This window comes from Falco peregrinus, chromosome 7 (assembly GCF_023634155.1).
Source record: "Falco peregrinus isolate bFalPer1 chromosome 7, bFalPer1.pri, whole genome shotgun sequence".
NCBI classification, from domain to species: domain Eukaryota; kingdom Metazoa; phylum Chordata; class Aves; order Falconiformes; family Falconidae; genus Falco; species Falco peregrinus.
The window spans coordinates 34,394,914-34,414,750 of record NC_073727.1 but is presented as its reverse complement, the minus strand read 5'-3'; the positions used below and the strand labels follow the sequence as shown (position 1 = coordinate 34,414,750).

The window sequence follows — 19,837 nt, the reverse complement described above, 5'->3', positions numbered from 1 at the left end:
CTTCAATAGACTTAGTTGTGGATACTCTTTCACTTGATGCGCATTGTGGATGTAAGTTGTGTCCTCTTCTGTCTGTGAAGCTATGAAATTATTCCCTTCCCCAGTAGAAAAGGCGACACCATCACTGTGAAAAACACATGATTTACATGATCTATTTTTCTGGTTTTTATTAACTCAACATTGTTTCCTACAAATACGATTTGTCATTCACCAGAAAATTTGAAATGTAGATTTAAGTTACACATAGGTATAAAAAGCATAAAACAGCACACACGGTACCACTGTTTAGAACAGAAAACATTATGTTGTCCCACAGATAAGAGTGCTACTCAAGCTCAGCTCCATCACCTTCTGCCTCAGGGATTTAGTCTTCAAAGCTGCAGATGCTTCTGCTTCTTTTCCCTCAGCTTGCGAAGCCCTGCTGGCTTTCCCCTGGTGTTTCTCACCCATGTCTGGAGCATGGACCAGGGAACCACAAGGCAATCCCATCCTGCTCCACCAGAGGTTATAAAACCTTGGGTTCCTACTGGTTCTTCAGAAATGTTTTCCTCTTTTCTTAATATTTACGTACAATATATGAAGGGATACGATTTGCATCTTTGATTTAGACATATCTCTTGCCTCATACTTAAACAATAACTTGAAAAATATTTTACAAAGGAAAAGAACATTGTTCATCTGAATGTCATTCATTATTATATTGCTATATTTTATACCCTATTATTAATATATACAAAATTTCTTAATTGCCTTTTACAGATGCATGGAAGCATATAATATAACAGTTTTAAAGTATCCCATTTTTAGATTATTTTTTTTTCTTGGCTCATGTCAATCTCTTTAATAAACTATGGTTGCTTGGAGAATATAGGAAGTACTTGGAATGTTGTTTAAAGTTTAATAATAACTGGTAGCATTGTCCATTTGCGGCCTGAAGGCTTGGAGCACCTGTCAGGGCGATCTGGTAGAGATAGCAGCATCATAAGACTTAAACAATCATGGAGGGCTGTTAATGTGCAGTGTCGACGGGTGCCAGGTTCTGTTCTTTATTTGGGGCTTTTCTTTTCTTCGGCTGCGTTTTGTTGTTGTTTTCTCTCTGTTCTCGGTTTTGTCTCCGGGCTGCTCGCCCTTTGCTTTCCTGTCTTGTCTCCTTGCTTTCATCTTTGTTGGACTTTTTTCTTTTCTCCTCCCTATTTTTTTTCCCTGAAATAAAAATGATGGCACGTTAGAAGATTTGCTCAGGCTGATGCAATTTCTGACTCCCTCACTTTGTTGCAGCCTGTAAAACCAGCCCTGGATTAGCACCTCCTGTTAGAAGCTGGGCACTAGCACTAGTGTTTAGAAATGTCCAGCTCTTCATCGAACTACTAAATTGGGCCACTGGACTAGCACCTCCCATCAGTCTGACTGAGCAGAAAACTGAGAACTCCCTGAAGAATCCTGGTGCTTTAGAACTGGTATAAATATCTCACACAGTCATAGCCTGTCTCCCACAGCCAGGGGCACAGCTCCATGTGGTCCACCGAAACACAGCTGGTTTGGGGACATCTATGGCTGAAGCCAGGTAGCATTAACTATTGACTGGTCTAAATTTACCTTGGGCTGGGACCCTGAGCTTACGGTGGAAGGAAATTAGCCATCATGTTACTCCCCTTCAGTGCCAATGCTCAGCATCTACATCTTTTAAAAATCCCTCTCCCCTCCCCTAATATCCACCAAACCATCCTGGGGGGTTCTTAATATTGCAGCGTGAATCCCATGACAAAGTGTGAGCTCCAGCATGGGTACGTGACCCTCTTCAGACTAAAACATAGTGTTTCAAGTCTCAAGTCAAGCTTTAGACCATCATTACAAAATTAGGTATTCAAGTACTTTATTGTTTTATATGCGTATAAAGGTGAGGCGTTGAGGATTTTGTTACTGCTACAGACCTCTCCAATAAAGCTTCCTGCCCCCTTAGAAACATTAAAACTTTGTGTACTGGCTGTGGGGAGATAATATTGCATAGTGCATTTCTGCTTGGGTGTAAGGAAGAAATTCTTAATGTTTCATCATTGCAAGTGTTCAAGGCCAGGCTGGCTGGGTTTTTGAGCAACCTGATCTAGTGAAAGATGTCCCTGCTCATGGCAGGGGGGGGTCAGACTAGATGAATTTAGAAGGAAATATTCTCCCAAAATTTGTTTCCCTTGTGAAGAATGTTAGAAAATCCTTGTGTGTTTGAACATGTAACATTTGATCTCTCCGTCTATCTATCTATCTATCTATCTATCTATCTACCTACCTACCCATCCGTCCGTCCGTCTGTCTGTCTATCTATCTATCTATCTATCTACCTACCTACCCATCCGTCCGTCCGTCTATCTATCTATCTATCTATCTATCTATCTATCTATCTACCTACCTACCTACCTACCTACCTACCTACCCGTCCGTCCGTCCGTCCGTCCGTCCGTCCGTCTGTCTGTCTGTCTGTCTGTCTGTCTATCTCCCTCCCTCCCTCCCTCCCTTCCCCTCTCCTTCAGCGCCTTTTCCCGTGGCTACACCGCATTTAACCCAAGGTCTCCCCGGGCCATGGCCGGTGCCGGTTTCGGCCGCGCGGGGGCGCCGCAGTGCCGCGCCAGGCCGGTGCGGACGCGGAGGCCGGCGGGGCAGCCCGGGGCGGGGGCGCGGGCGGGCGGGGCCGGCCCCTGGGAGCCGGGGGGAGCCAAGGGCTCCGCATGCGTAGAGGTTTCCTACTCCCTGCCTTGCAGTTATTTTTCCAGGAGTTAGCAACGGGTGTTTCCTGCCCAGTTCCCTTCCTCTGCGTTTTGTCTGCTGCTACGTCTTCGGTCTTTGCTCTGTATTGCAAACACGATGAACTGTTTCCAGTGTGCCGGGAAGAGGGTGTAGAAAAAGGCAGCGTGATGTGCCACAGCGTGCAAATATCGCTATTGCCGGGCAGGTTACTCTCTTACGGTGATGCACTAACGCTACTAATGTATATGTCTTCTCATGGATTCAGTAAAACCTTTCAATAGCAAAAAAAAAACAAACCCAAAAAACCAACAACAAAACAAAACCCCAAAAAACCCAAAACCCAAGGAAAAAGAGGATAAGTCTTTTTACATAGGAGATAGTAAAACGTTTTCCAAGAGATTATTTTGCTCATGAAGATGTCGATTCATGAGATTCTAATAATTCTGTGAAGTAATTATTTGTCACTAAGAAAGCTTTTATTCCAGAACCAAAACTTTGTACAGCCAACTGTACTGGAAGAATTAGTCTGTAGGCACCGTCCAGTGAATTTTCTTGCAGATAGGGGATACTTTACTACTTCTAATTATAGCAACTTTGTATATTGAAGAAAATCTAACGACATGCTATAATTTTGAGAAGTGCAGTAGTTGAAATTAAACTTAGATGTGAAATTAATTCAGACAGTAATGTAATTACATGTCAAATCAGCTTAAAGATGCTGAGTTCTTGTTAATCTAATTTATAGCCCCTGGTTGAAGAAATCCCTGTGTCTGTATTTATGCAATCCATGTCTGAATACATCTTTAAGTATGCAAGTATTTCAGAGAAATCTTTGCATTATCACATCAGATGTGGTGTTTCTACTAGACCAGGTGTTTTATGGAGTAAAGGGAGGAAGGGTTGGTCACAACTTGGGAGAACTTGGTACTTAAAAACACCATGTAGGAGAGAGTTACTGAAAAAAATCACAGTTGACATGGATTAACTCCTGCATGGTCCAGATTTGATCTACTTTAGGCATTGTCACTTAGTCCCACCCTTATACTCAGCTGTAATTACTACAGGGAACTCAGAGCAGCGTATTTGTTCACTTTTCCTTCCGTGGGCACTGAAACCCCAAACCACTACAGGAAGGCATAAAATCTGATTGTGCAATCTTCTTCGCTTTGATGGGGGCAGTTTCACGAGGTACGTCTCAAGGAAATCCCAGAGGGATGAGACTGGTGTCAGGCATTTGGGATTATTATATTTATTTTGGAGAGGTCACTCCCATGATTTGCCCTCAGAGAGCAGAAAGGGCAAGAGGAGTCACTGAGTGGCGCCTGTTGGGGTTGCAAGCACCGACGTAATAGGCTTCTATCTGAAAGGGTCCTGACGCTTCTACTGTGCATGTCACCACGGACCGCAAAATCCTCCCCACTACACTGTAATAAGCTGAATAGCTATAATAAAAGACCACAAGCCACAGCTGTAATGTGCCACAGTGTTCTTTCACACCCCTCACAGCCTCAGCTGACCTCTCAGCACTTTCCCAGCCACTGGAGCAATGTCAGCACTGGTGCACTGGTGTCATTGCCCCAATACCTCCATACCCCATGAGGTATGGGGACAAAACTTGGGGGCTGACTGCCACCACCCTACATCACCCTTCTTCCCACCTATCCACAACCTTCTCAGAGACTTTTTAGTTCTCTGAGACTGTCCATCACCCTTTCCTCATGATGTGACCTGGACAACAATAGCATGACATGTGCTGAGCAAAAATACCAGTAGAAGGAGGATGCCCCAGGCTCTAAATCCACTTACTACAGCTCCATCTACAATACAGTTGTGTCATATCACGCAAATGAGTAGATCACTCTCATTTTCAAGAAGAGTGACACTTTTTTTTCTGGAACACGGGCTGTAGCACGTACTCACACTACTTGCCAAGATAACAACCCCCTAAACCCGCAACTGCCCAGTGATGCAAAGGGCATTCTCCTTTCATTCACAAGCCACAAGCAGCTGATTCATCTGGTACGTCTTTGAAATTTAAACAGCATAATTTTCTTAGCAGCAATTATTATTTTCTTAGTTGTAGTGGCCCTATTTCATAATCACTAGATTTCCAGGTGACCAAAGTGGTGAGGGCCAACAACTTCAGAATTACCTACGTGCTACACAGCTCAGTGTATCTCCTGGCCTCACTTACTCTTGAAGATGCACCAATGGAAGTAAATATGGTTAAAAATTTTAAAGGAGCTAAGGTCCAAAGGCATCCAAGGAGCAATTAATTTGGTATAATGTAGGTTCAAGTTCTCCTGCTGTTGAGATGCGTGAGGACAGACTACCTGGCTTCCACATACCGGTCCAGACAGATTCAGGTCTTAAGGCATGTGTCATATCCACAGTCCTATGTGGTGATCATAGACAATCCAAGATATCTCAAATTATATCGACACTTTTAGCTGAGCAACTGCATGACTGAGTAACTACCCTATACTTATGTGCTCTGTCTTCTCTTGGGAATGTAGACTTCTCTTCTCTACATGTAGACTCTAGGTGATGTTGGAGCTTGAGATCCACAGAAATCTTTCTCTGAGATTTAGGATCCTTGAGCTTCATTTTCCTCTGAAAATAGGATCTAGGCTACTAGATTGCATTCATTTGAAGAATGTTTTTATTTATGATGTGTGTGGTAGCCTGTCCATGCAAGGAGAGGACGATGCTGAGGTGGGTATATTAGGTGGAATGAGAATGTTGTGCCTAAATACAGGAATAAATCTGATCTGTGCAACAGCCTTTTGCATAAAGCAGGCAAAGAGGAAAGAGAGGAGGCTGAGCAGATCAGCTGTGCCAGGACAGGAGATACAGGCTTTGCTGCTGTAGCAGATAAAGAGTAAGTTGTATCCCATTAGGTGTATGGGAAGTAAGAAGGGATGATTTCTTGTGTGGGCTGCTTGGAAAAAGATACTGCTACACTCATGATCTCCTAAGCAAGGCTTATGGAAATACTTAACTGTATTGTGATGATCTCTTTGCAATAGAAATTAGTTGGGTCTGCCTTTCCTGTGCCATAGAAAAGACACTGCCAGTGCCTGAAAATACCAGAATATCCTCCAGTCAAAGCAGCAGACCGAGGAGGATGGTTTCGATAATGAGTTCTGTTTGCTGTTTGTGGAGACATTTACTGCTGTCTTTTCAAGTCAGAGCTTGTGGGGATTTTTTTCCTTTGCACTTGTCTGTTGGGACTAAGGGAATTTGTTAGCAGCCTTGATTTAATCAGGACTAATGTGCTAACAACAATTTTATAATTACATAACAGGTTTCATCTTATAAGAACCCGCAGCTTATAAACTCCAAACACAGCTTCCAAAGACAGGAAAGTAATGGCTGTTTAGCAGAGCAGAAAACCACTCTACAGTGCTTAGGGTGAGAAGTGACATACACCACGCCAGCATCTAGGAAAGTGGTGTTTCCTCACCGAGCTTGCTTTGAGATTTTTAACAGTGGCTTCTGAATAGGTTTTGATTTTTACAGCTCTCCTAAAAGTGGCAAAAGGTAGATCAGTGTCCAAATCCACCTTACACACCTCTTTTAAGACTAACGGAATCAGATGCCAATACAAAGATTGGCAATAGTAGTGATTGGTACCAATAAGCCTTACCCTGTTGTTAGAACATCAGAATATTGGCAGAAATCTATAATAGCTTGTTTTCCTTTTAGGCACCAATAATCCAAGACTTCCCATTAGCCCAGATTGAGGTAATAAATACAGTCCTTTTTTGAGACTTGGTTCAGCTGGTGCAGGCTTTTGAGCAAACCAGAAATAAAAATGTGATGCTGCATTATGTCAGAGCTGCATGTTTAGTCTGCCTCTCTAGAAATAATCAAGAAAAGTTATACATGATAAGAGACAGATGCTGGTGCCTCAGCAGACATTTGAACTCTTTCTAGTAAAATAGTAAAAAAGAGAAAACACCCAAAGAATCTTGTTTCTTTAGTTCTCAAATTTGTACTTGGAGTGCTCTGGAGAGATAAACCAGAAAAGATGTTTTCCTTGGCTTTATTTAAACTGATTGTATTAATGTAACCTGATAATTCAGAAGATACTTATACGATCCCAATGTTGGGATGCATCCGTAAGAATGCCTTTTCCCCTAAGCATCCACGGCTTGGAGCTGGGTTAATCTGATGATTGAGTACAGATCCTGGAGGGTATTTGCAAGTGCCAACTCTAACACTTTGGCCAGGCCAGCAGTTCCTACCCCGGTATTAGGTGCCAGGGCCAGGGAACCCAGGCATCTTCCACTGTTTCATTTACTGGTGTAGCTGAAGCTATACACTCCCCCTGGAGCCCCTCCTTACATCTTCTTAAGTTTCCTGATGTGCCAGGAAGGTAAAGGAAGGCAAGGAATCATCAACAGGATGCACCTCTGGCCCTGCTCTGCATGGTTCACTTGTCCCCTTCGCTCTAAGCGCAGTTTGTTTACATTCCCACCTGGGGTGCCACCTGTGCTGACAGGTAGATGGGAGCCCCTGCACGTCCCACAGCTAACCCAGGCCAGCCCGACAGATGGATCAGCAGTAGCTAACACGAAGGGGAATGGCAGCCCCTGACGGATCCACTCAGCAAAACCATCAGCCCAAAGCCAGGATGCTACTACTCAAATTCACTGAAGGCCCAATTCTGCCCTCTGTTGTACTTGCCTAAACATGTGGAGGTCACCAAGGTTAGTCTCTGGTATAAATGGAGAATTTACTTCAAGGATACTTCTCAAAACAAGGTATTGAAAAATTATCGTTTGTTTCTGTTTCATGTCTCCAATGAGTGTGCTCTTTCAGCTGGCCAAAGCATTGATTCTCCTCTCTCTAGGTAGTGCTAATATTTCTGAATACATTTTCATGCTGATTAAAATGACAGGTCAGGTTTCTAAATTTCATACAGATCAGAGACTGAAAAGGTCTCCTTTCAAAAATGTGACATGACATTTCATTTTGGCCATCTCCATGTTTCTGAAGACTTTTTCTCACCTACCAAGAGGACACCTGGCAGTTCACCAGGCAGGGAGCAGCTTGTGGAGAATGGGACTAGGATCACCAAGACTCTTAGGCTGCTTCTGAAAAAGGCTGAGGAAGGTTTTATGACAAAGTGATTCACAGCTTAGCTCTAGGAAGCTCGGGGAGGTTGGGTGGCCCAGATCAAGATACTGTCAAGGGGAGTTCAGGTTTTCAGGCTCTCAGGTCCTTGTCAGCCTGCCAGGTAGCTTGCCAAAGGCCAACCCAATGGACAATCTGGCAGGATACTAGGCAGAAACCTAACACAAAGGCAAAGTAGTCTCAAAACCTGCCTACTTTCCACTGGTGCTTCACCGAAATCAACAAGTTTCTGGGAAATGTGATGACTTTGATAATCTGGTATTTTCCATTCCTTTGCAAAATTCTACCCCATAAAATATATATTAAAAAAAAAAAAAAAAGGATTTCTAAGTTGGGGTCATGGAGGACATGCATGAAAAAAAGCTTGAACGCAAATATTTTAACATTACCAGTAAGTCTTTAGTTTAGAATGAATCACAGATAGAAATTGTCCATGTAAATTTTATCCAGGCTGTCTTGTCTTTCTTTTTTTTCCCCCAAGAATGTGATAAGTTTATTCTTTTTAAATCCCTCTGGGAATGAACTGTGCATTTAGAGCTGTTTGTAGTAACGCAGGCTTTGCACACTGAAATGAGCAGCCAGCTTTATGAGTAGCTTGAACTGGAATGTGAAGAATGAGTATGCCGTGTGACAGTGCATCACTGGTGTCCACTTCACTTAGTATACTTTATAAAGTGACCACCATGCCATTTAGATGGGATATGAAAGAGGTCACGTGGCCTGAAGGTTAGAGGAGATGCAGCCCCACTCAGATAAGAAAGCAGGCTTTCGTGACAGAGGGCACCACCAAATGCTAAGGAAAGTCTGTATCCCCTCAGCCACTCCACCAGGAGATCTGCCCTGCATCCTGTCTAGCACAGTTCCTACCAATAACATACAATGGAAGTTCAGCAGAACTTGCTGTAGGCATGTTTTATTTTCCTGCTTCTTGCTTGGCTGGTGTCTTAAGAGTGCCACAGCAAGTGCTGTTAAATTGGTAACAATCCCAGGCTTTGCACTTCCTGGTGTGCCTGCGGGGTGTGCGCAGCCCATACGGCAGGGCTGGTGAAAGGAACCAAGTTGTAGGGATGAAAAAAGGTTCTAAGGAACCCAAAGCAAAAGTTCAGTGAGTGACATCTGCTGTATTATGATGTACTGCAAGACATCAGGATCTTCTCCAGCCTCCGAAAACTGAGGACTGTGGGGACCAGCAGTCTCTCTTTCCAACTGCCTTCTGCCTCCGGTTGAAGCAGCCCATTCTACACTAGTCAACTAGTATGTTTATGCTTCTCTTTAAAACCGTAGCTAATCACCTTTCTGCCTGCTCCAAGAACATTTACATTAGTCAAATGGAGAAACTTCTCACAATTTCTACAGATCTGAGTGCCACCTGCTTTTGCTAGCCAACTCCTTAGATACTCTTATAACATCTGAGGCCAACCCTGTAGCCACTAAAACCAATAATATTTTGCAAGGGTCTGGTATGTCGTGCTTAGAAACATTTTACAGACTGTCATGCAGAAGTGTAGAAATTTCAGGGGCATGAAAACAGCAAAGCTGGTGCACACATACTACAGTAAGATACTAAAAGCAGTGGGATGCTTTGTCCAAAGATTCCAGAGCAAATAGACCCTTATTCCAATCTCAACCAGAAACTATAAGAAGTTACTTAAAATTATTCATGAACTTTTGAAAATGTTACCCAAGATGTCTCTATGTCCAAGAAGTGCTCTGAAAGAGTGAGTTGCTTTCAGTTAGAAAACAGAGGTTCCATCAACCTTAAGCCTGTAGCATTCGGAGGGATTCACAGAGACTCCTCCACCTCCATATTGCATCTTTCACTGTGTCACATTTAAAGTTAAGAGATTTATCCATTGTAGCTATAGACCACTAGGGAAAAAAAAAATAAAAATCCAGCAACATAAAATGTACTGTGCCTGGGAATGTGATCCTCCATCTCAGTGACAAACCTTTTTTTCCTTTATAATACAGTCTTTTTGTATGACTTCCTCAGGTTCCACAACTGTAAAATGGTGATAAGAGTTCCCTACGTTTGGTAAGTGCTTTGGGATCTATGGATAAATCCATTGCTGCTTCAAATCAAAGTCACAGAAGTGGACAGAGTCCTCCTTACTTCAATGATTTTTTTTGGAGAACCAAACATGATTCTTCAATCAAATAGAGAGCTCAGGATCCTTCTTTACAGAGTATTGTTTTCTCGCTCATGCTTAAAGGTAGCAGGGGCTGGATCACCCACAGGCATGCCCTCCCACCACCCACATCCGTACAAGAAATAAAGTCAGTTCCTCTGGATTTAAATAAATTCTTCTGGTTTAGCAATGCACATTTCTCCTTAAGTAATAAACATCTGTCGTCTGCTATTCATTAATATTAATTATAAATGGTCACTAACTCATGGGATCCAAGTCCACCAGCTGAGATTTTTCCAACCTTGACCTTGTTAGGGTTTGTATAAAAAGTGTTCGGAAGGATCCTTCAAAGCTCAAAGCCAACAATATGTGTAATTTGCAGAGTACAGCGTTTAGATCATGCACTTAGAACAAGGGCAGTCAGGAGGGGTGATGGGGAGCAGGGGAGGGAGGGAAGGAGGGAACACCGAGCCTGAAACAGCGTTCCTTTAAATGCTTAAGAGTTTTAGGCCTTTCTGCAGGCTAATGACAGGGAGAAACAATGTCCATGATGAAACTGTCCCATTCATTAAACATTACTGTAAATGAAAGGTTGCATGAATTAAAGGTTGTTCATCTCAAGTTTCAGGAATGTAGCTGTGTTTCATGTCTGAAGCCTGTTTTCCTTTTAAATGGAGTTCTTCAGATGACAAATGAGAGAATTTCAGAAAGCAAATGCATGCTAAAGAACAAAGCAGAGACATAACTGTAGCTGTAAATCTTTATCCTGGGGCTACTGTTTGCCATATTGGAGAGGACTGGATTAGAATTGAGAAATTTCCTTACTGGGTCATTTTGCTTGTAAACCAAACAACAACAGAAAAATCCCCACAGTTAATTGTTACATTCTAACCTTTATATCACCTGTACATATTTTATTCATGTGTTTTGCTACCATTTGGGATTTCAAGGAACTAAAAATAGAAAATTTACGAAATGCTTCTTCTCAATTTTGCATGGTCACCACATCTTTAAATGATAAGGGTTGTTTTTCTCCCCTTTAATTTCTTGCCACTGCAAAACTGCTTCAACAAAAATTACTGAAAAATTACTGAAATTAATTTCAGAATTACTGAAAAATAGTATTTGTTTGCATCAGTCCTGAAAATGAGCTCTTTGTTTTCAGGCCTACGCATACAGGAATATGCCTCTCACGGACCACATCTTCATCTGCTCTTAAAATATACATAGCTTCATTGGCAGAGGGGTACTAGCTTCTCTCTCTGATGAATCAGTGTAACAAGTTCACTTAAATTTTCTGTAAGAAAATCAAGCCTTATACTCCTTCTATCACAATGATTCAAAGCTGATGAATGCAAAGAGGAGCGTGAACCAATATCTCAGCAATGCAAATGACTAAACCGGACAGAATGAAAGGAAAGTTGTTTTCAGTTCTTTGACTCAGGCCCAAATAAAAGTCTGAGCTTAGTAAAGACAGCAGGAGGCCTTATATTGATGTAAATGGACAGAGATACTTGGATTTGTGCTCTGTGAATGTGCAGTATGCTGTCTCTCTGGAAGTCTTACAGAAGGCAACAGGCAAGAAAGAATTTTGTGGAAAATCTTTAGCAATTTTAGAAAGTGTTATGTAGTCCCTTACTGGGCTGTGAAGCTGAAGTACTATACTTAGACTGTCTCTGATGAATGTTTGTCTAACCTCCTTAAAAATCTTCCATGATGGAGATTCCCACAACCTCTTTCCTGATCTTTACAATCTCTGATAATAACATTGGACATTCTCATCTCATTGGGAATGCTCTGAAGCTCCTTTGGACCTTTATAAAGGAAAGCTATGGCAGTGAGTGTTTTCTTTTTCAAAGTTAGAGAGCTGGGAGGTGGCAGCCGAAGCGGCCTAAGGCTGCATCAGGTGTCAGAGCTGGCAGGAAGAGTGAGCTGAGAAGAGATGATGAGACTGGAGATGCAGAGACCTGGGTGGGGAAAAGCAAACAGAGCTGCCTGGGTGGGGAAGAACAGGCAAATATGCAGAAAGATGAGGAGAAACAGCAGCCAAAAAGTGCTCCTTTGTTTTCACCTTGTTACAAAGGAATGCTGAAATCCCTTCTTTACAGCTAGATCCAAAGTACTCTGAAGTCAATGGGATTTCAGTGGGTCTTGGATCAGGCTCTTAAAAAGAAGGGCAGCTGAAACACAGTCATGAATGGGTGCCATTGCTGTCCACGGCTGGCAGTGTTGTAACAGCATTGCTATACATGGAAGTGTTCCACAGACTGGGATTTAGCTGATTAAACAGCGCTGCATGTGTCACCATTAGACTTGAAACAACCACTGCCAGATTTACTCTGTAGCTCACATACCCCAAATGTTTTGCATTCTTGGGCTAAATTAGATAGACGTGTTAGCAAACTTCTCTCTTGCATTTGTTCTTCTTTTGAGGACACAGAGGCCAAACTAGTGAGAGGTTTAGATCTCCAGGTGGCAAAGGCTGGGTCAGCCCTGCTGTCAGCAGTCACTTCACTTTTACTTTATGGTAATATTGCCCAAAGGTGAGAAAACAGCTCAATGTGGTCTTCTGGAGAGTCACGAGAAAGAAGCTATGGATACATTTTCCTGTGGCATGCAGCCTGGAAGGGGCTCATTTCCTCTTCTGGCTGTGGCTAACATGTCTGTCCCTCAGAAAGAGCTCCTTCAGGCACTAGGGGTTAGGGCAAGGGCTTTGGAAGCGTTAGCTGTGAGAAGTGATAGGAAGACCGTGTGGAGAGAAAGATGGGTACGTGAAGATTGCAGGCAGAGCAAGGAAGTGATGTGGTGTCAGAGGGAACAATGCTCTGCTCTTTCACATGCGGTCTCTGCCCTGGGCTGGGAAGGGAGAACAGCCACAGTTCCCTGTTTGCCTCTCCCTGAAACTCAACAACACGAAGTTACCAAAAGTGAAGGTGCCATGGATGAGTAAAGTGCAGCTGTACCAGGGAAGAAGGCCAGACACCAGGCAGACCCCCGCGTGTTTGCACAGCACAACTGGTAGTTTGTTTCAGGACTCTCTTTGACCTGCAACAGCCACCCCTCATCCCCAGTCCTATCTGCTATGCAGGGAATAGCTCCAGCTAGTCTGGCTGCAAGCCAGAAGGTGGCCCATGGCCTTGTGGCCAAGGAGTGGATCTTTGCCTGCTTTCCTTTAGTAGTATAGACATAGCTGTGGATTTCACTTTCTAAAGCTGGAGCTGCTCCTCCCTATCCCAAATACTTTTATTCAAGAGGGAAGATTTTAGGCAGGTGCTGGAAATTTGGTGCTGAATGAATGCCTGGTGGGCACTTTGAAAGGGGAAGGAAGAGGAGTTCATGAGGGGTTTGTATTCCCTCCTGTTTTTCCAACAGAACTCAGGCATCTAAAAGATAGTCAGCCAGCCAATTCTGGAGCACAAGGAGAGACCAGAAGGGAAGAGCATAAAGAGAAAAAGAACTAATTTTTATCCCTTATTTGGTTTAGTGATCTGAGGAGAACAGCTCTCACATCGTTCGCATTTCAATAGAAGATTGCAATCAGCTTTTTTCTGATTCACTTCACTTAAGGGAACAATGGACCACCCATTTCTTTCTCATCTTTGACATCATTCCTGTTAATATAAGGTTGATGTTTACCAACAGCATGTCCAGCACATCATTTATAGCAAGCTCCAGGGAACCTCAGGGCAGCTGAGCAACCTCCCCTCTGCTACCAGGCCCCCCAGGACAAGGAGGAGACAGAAGGTGGGAAGAGAAGATCTGGCAGTAGGAGAGAACATCTCCTGAGGAGCACAGAGACGGTGTCAACCCAGCACCTTGTGAGGCTAAAACTGATTTTGACACCTGAGGGCCTGGCAGGCTCAGCCTGACTGTTCATCGAGATGCATGGTATTCAGAGAATACAACCTTGTCACGTTACACATGTACACACTGCGTGCAAATGTGTGTAATACCAGCACACCGTGTGTATGTGTTACTTGCTTGCATGGCTGATACTCGTCTGTCAGAACTGGGAGGTATGGTAAGAATTTAATGTTCACACTAACACAAACAAAATAAACATACTTGTAGCAAACCACAATATTACTATTAATTAGTTCAGATTTTAAGGTCTTAGATTGCAGGGAGGAACCTAATAAGACTTTCAAAACTTCCCGTGGTTAAATTTTGAAAATGCTATGATTAAAATTTAAAAATGGCTTTTCCCAACCTTTTCAGCCCTTGAACTGTAGAGCCAGTGCATTCCTCTACTATTAGCTATTTGGGATTCACAAATTGCTCCGATTCATATTCACCCTAATTTTTCCCACTTAATCCTTCCCACCCAGGTCTCTTTTCTGGACTGTGCCCATGTCTGCCAGCCTGTGGCGGTGGGCAGCCCCGTGCTGTCCGTGCCCGGCCTGGCTCAGGGTATCCCCAGGACGCCATTTCACTTCATGTTGCAGCTGGAGATTCCCAGTCTCAACAGCCCCACTCTTGGAGGCTGGAAATGTGTTAAAGTTAAAGAGTCAAAACCCCTGCAAGGAAAGGAAATGAGAGGTCCTCTTGGCAGCAACAAACAGAAAATAAACAGCCAAACTCTTCACAAGACAGATTCCTCAATTATAGTAACTCAGGCTTACAAAGGCCAGAGTTACGACCCATTGGCGTATGCAGTATATAAACACAGGGATGCAGTAATTAGCTTTGTGTTCATTTTGAGGCTTCAGAAGTCCTGTGACCTGCCATGGAGTAAGGTCGTTAACCATAACCACACTGGTGACCTTCACACAGGACACCCCGTGTCTCACAGTTATACGAGCGAACTGTGCACTGTGATGTCTCCGCAGCTCACATGCTCCAGCCCTCTTGTTTTAAATGCCACTGAGCTATACACATAGAGGAGAGGGTGTGACTTGGGATGAGATGTGCGTAGAGTATCTTACTTTCCCACATAGTAACACTTAGGACTAAATGTGATTAAGTAAAAAGACTCAGTATCAAAAATATCCAGAATTTCCCCCATTTATTTTTTTTTTTAATCAGAAGATATTGTTTCAAAACAGTAAACTGAGGAACTACTGGACTGGTCTGGGCCTCCATTGCTCTGGGAAGAGACTTTTGTCTTTGATGTGGGGACTGTATAGGGACATACTATTCAAAGCTTGTTCTGTAAAGGGCAGTTCACCTTTGAATAAGCAGGTGTACAACCATTACTAGATGTTTATCAAGAAACACAACACTGCTTTAACACTGATTTTGCCAACACTAAATGTAATTAGTATTGGGAATGAGTATTTTTCAACTCTGCTTTTTGTGTTACTGTGGCTGACCTATGGATCCCCTGAAACACCCTTGTCTTGCTTACAGAGTCAGCCTGGGTGAACCTTGGTTTAGATTTTGCTGTGTTGCGAAGTCATTACTGTGCAGATGGAGAAAATGTGCCCTTTAATTTAAAAGTTAGCAGGTAAAAGTCCAGATCATCCATACTAGGCTGTCCTTAACAGTCATTGATAAAAAACAGGCACTTTAGGAAGGAAATTAATTTGCCCTTCTTAGAATCCATCTTACAGTGTCATGGATCCCCCTTCCCAGGTGCAGTATTAATCCCACCATTAAAATGACCCTTGCTTTGACAAAAACAACTAATTTTTAGCTGTCCAGCTTAAGTGCAGTGAATCCCATCATGCTCTTGCAAAGCCTATGGAGGCTTGCCATTCCTTGTCTGAATACTCGGATAGCAAAACCCTCTCAGAAAATCACGTCCATGTCAAATTCATATCATCCAGTGCGACAACAGAGCCCCACAAAATGCACAAGCAACTCTTCCAGATGCCTGGAGGTCCAGAATTTTTGTGGAAAGATGGGTATTATCCCATGAATAAGCACATTGATGTGGCATATATTTATGCAAGTCTAAAGTGGCTACATAGGAGCTTCTATGGGTTGTGAAGATCATGAAACACTGATTTTGTGTGCCATGATTCAAAGCCTATACAAAAATGTGGTGAAGAAACTCCCACTGATTTCAAATGGCTTCCTTCAGTATTGTACTTCCATGTACATTTTAAAATGTAATGCAACTTACACATCTTTTATTTTAGTAGGGGCTTTCTCTTCCTCTCTTTTGCCTGGGACATTTTAACTGACTGTTAATGAAATTGTGCACCTCAACCAGAGACCAACTGCAGAAACTTTTCTTTGTGAAAAATACTAAAGGGGCAGCTTCACTTTAGATTCCAGAGCCCTCTGTTCTCCATTGTTACATGGATCCATATGGCATCAGAGTGTGTACATTAGGGTGGGTAATTTAATGAGTTTAAGTGAGTGAGTGAAATTAGTTTGTTGCCTAATGGTTTAAGTTTGTTAGTATTAAGTTACATTGTTTTTAGCTAAAGACAATTCTTGATGAATGGCTTGGGATTTTTAGCTGAGTGGTAGTTTTGGAAATCTGATGCATGCCTGATAGAATTCCTTCCTTACACCATAGACAACTGACAATATTTTCAGACATGATCTGATTAATACGCTTGAAGCATTATGTGGACATGTAGCAATAAAGGGTAGAGGAATTAGCTCAAAGGAACAACAGAGAGTACCTGAGACTCAGTTCTCTAAGCTATTCAAATCAAATCCGGATTTTTATATTCACACATATGCAGTGCAGGATAGAAGCATCTATTTTACTTTATTTCCAAAAAATATATCCATTCACTGATTAGAACTGCTCAACACCAAATCCTGTTCCCTTGGTTCCTTTCTGTTCACCAGTTTGCATCTAGAACTCATATCAAAAATACTGCTTTCTCTCTTGTTCTTGCTGTACACTACAAAAAATACCACAGCATAATGTCTGTATTCTCCTTACAGCACAATTAACTGACAAGCTACCTTGCCTCCAGAGGGTTGTAATCTTGTGAATTTTGACAAAAATTGCCCCTCTTCCTTTCATAACACTATCCTGCTTTTAGACTCTACAAGGTGGCAATTCCTAACTCCACCGTGAAAAAGAAATACACTGTTCTACATTCATCCCACTATGTCTTCATGTCTAATGCTTGAATTTTTGCCAGTCAGGAACAGGAACTTTCTTTGGCCGGTGTTTGCATTTAACATTGATTCTCTTCATTGAACATCCAAATGCCATCCACATTCAAATGAATCAATATATGAACAAGCAACAATTGAAATGTATTGTTTATTCGTTTACAACAATACAAGTGTGTAACCAATGTAGCCTATCTATTGCCTTGCATAATACCCAGCTTTCTAAGTTGTCTTCCTTGTTCATAACCACACAGTCTTTTGGTGAGTGGTTTTAATCTCTTCAAAGTGATCAGAACATGTTCTCTGAAAGCACTTAAAACTGTCTGCTGTCCGTGGGGTTTAGTTGGGACTCAACAGAAAGTGATATGGTGAATGTTCTCTTCCTGGCAGAATTACTCATGCATGAAAACATGCAATTCCTTCCCCACAAATACTTTTGTATGCAATTCTGATATTTGTCTGTTGGCTAGTAAAGGTCAGTCTCACACATTTGCAGACGGCTGTCCAAAGGGACTTGTGTTTGGCCAGAGCACATTTGAGGCAAAGAAATAATATTGATGGATGATTTGCAGTGTTTCAAGAGCTCTGTAAGTTATGCTTTTCCAGTACATCTATTGGCCATTAATGGACATGGCTACAGGAAACATGTGACTCTCGAGGTATGTCTAGCAGTGAAAGGAAGGAACCAAAAAGATGTTAAGTGTGGGAAGGTAAAGGTAACAGTGCATTGCACTGGGAGAACAAAACAAAGAGTGTGAGGGAAAGAAAGAAAGAGGAAGAAACTGGAACTTGAAATCATACAGTCTGCAGACTAAGAACTCACTATCATAGGATTAAAAAAGGAAAATCATGAAATATATTGCACTGAGGTTTGGATGAGGCTGAACTATAAAAGGAGCCTGTATGTCAAACACATAGGAATTGTCAGAACACACTGGAATCAACTGATTTAGTGCTAATATGAGTAAAAAGAACCTTTTAGGCTAGTCAAGCTATTTGTAGCCTCATCATTCCCATTTGTTTGTATCAATACTGAAAATACTAGCACCTTCTTCCAGTAAAACTTAACTTTATAGCTAGTGAAGGAAAAAAATAAGAGTTGTAATAGGTCTCGCCAGCTTTAATGACACACCAGCAGATGGAAACAAACAAAAAAACCCCTCTTCATCTGTTTTATCTTGTTTTGCATAGCAGTTCCAGAAACATTTCCTTGCTTCTGTGCGATAGCAGAGACTTAACTGACTAACATCCTGTCTCTGACCTCAACTCCTTGAGCAAAGTCATTGAGGTATCTGTGATGAGCATACCCCATCATCATGTGGTCTTAGCCCTAACTCCCTCGGCCACAGACATCTATTCAACATGGAAATGGCAGAGGCTAACCAAGCTAACTCTGTCTTCATGGCTGTAGAGAAAAGATTAGCAGCACTGTTAGTAACTGCTGGGTGTGCTGCTAGACTGCAAAAGCTGATGCTGTGAAAGCTAAACTCCAAAGTAATGCCTGAGCAGCAATGGGGAGTTGTACAATACAAAAGACCATTTTCAATACAAGCATATTTACTTTCCCTTCCCTTTCCCAAAGTGTTTTTTTTTTATTACCTCCTTCTGCACTCACTGACTGGACACAGCTAGAAATAAGAACAGAGCCTGGCTTGGTTTTTCGTTGAATTATTCTGTTGTTCAAAGAGCACAGCAGTTTCTGTCTGTGTAATAAGGGACAGTGGCAGTAGAGAAGACGTTGCCTGAGGGTTAAGCTGGGAAGCTTCATTTCCCTATTCCAGTAGGAACAGAAGGAAAACTTTTAGCTTAATTTTCGGTTTTGTGGTTTGTCACCATAATCTATACCTTAAAGCTGTTTTAACCTAATGTTTTATGTATTAATTTCCTCAGGTTTATTAATTTTTTTCTACTTTTTAATTTATCTCCCTGTGAAGGTGTATGAAAATGAATAGGACAGACTTTTGTGGATATTGAGGAGTATATAGCAGTGGATTCCAGAATATTTTTTTTTAAAAAAAAAAGGCTCTCAGACATAGACATACAAATCCCAAGGCCATGGGTAGACTTGAAAAATAGGTTCCATCTGCCTGCATTGGTTTCAAAGGAACTGTCTACTGAATGTAAAACAGGCTAGAATACAGTCTGTGACTTGCTCAAAAGGAAGGGAAAAAACCTCCACCTTTAGGCACACTGCAGAAAAAGAAAGCAGAAGATTCATGATTGTGAAAAAATTCTTGCGGTGCACAGTATTTTTCAGCTATGGTTTGGCTCAGATCCCATAAAACAAGAACTGACAGTAAAATACGTGAGTAGTTTCTTCTAAAGTACTTACTACGCAGGAACAGCAGGCATTTCTAGAGAGAAATGTCCAATCTGAAGAGATTACCTTTTTTGCCATAAGCAAATATACAACATTGTTGTCACCTCAAAAAAAATTTCACAGTTCCAAAATTACAGTTCAGTCCTATATTTTTAGCTCTGGCAAAATTAGTTTTGGTAGAAAAAAAAGACTCTTCTCCCAGTTACAGTGGGCTAATAAGAGGCTCTGTTTCAAGTTGTGCCACTGCGCAGGAGCAGAAGCATGCATGGACATTTTGGACATAAGGGTACCTGTAAATAGCTTGCCATGGCTGCTCCTCTGAGGCAGATACACCTCTGTAGCTCTTCAAAGCACTGCCTTACAGAAGGCGGAGGAGGTGACATCTACCCTATATATTCCCATAAATTGGTAATCTACCCAGTTCTTGGGTGAGGGGGAGACACCTGTAGCTATCTCATTCTAATGTTATTTCCCTTCTCATGAG

At 42.1% G+C, this 19,837-nt stretch overlaps 1 protein-coding gene across 1 annotated transcript in view; it reads right to left on the bottom strand.

Moving 5' to 3' along the window:
- Nucleotides 1-150: 150 nt before the first annotated feature.
- The window catches only part of RSPO3 (R-spondin 3), a 61,129-nt gene continuing 41,442 nt past the window's right edge, over nt 151-19,837 (bottom strand). The window contains exon 6 of the mRNA XM_055811071.1: nt 151-1,203. Coding sequence (XP_055667046.1) covers nt 1,010-1,203 — 194 coding nt within the window. The 3' untranslated portion in view covers nt 151-1,009. The remainder of the gene's footprint in view (nt 1,204-19,837) is intronic.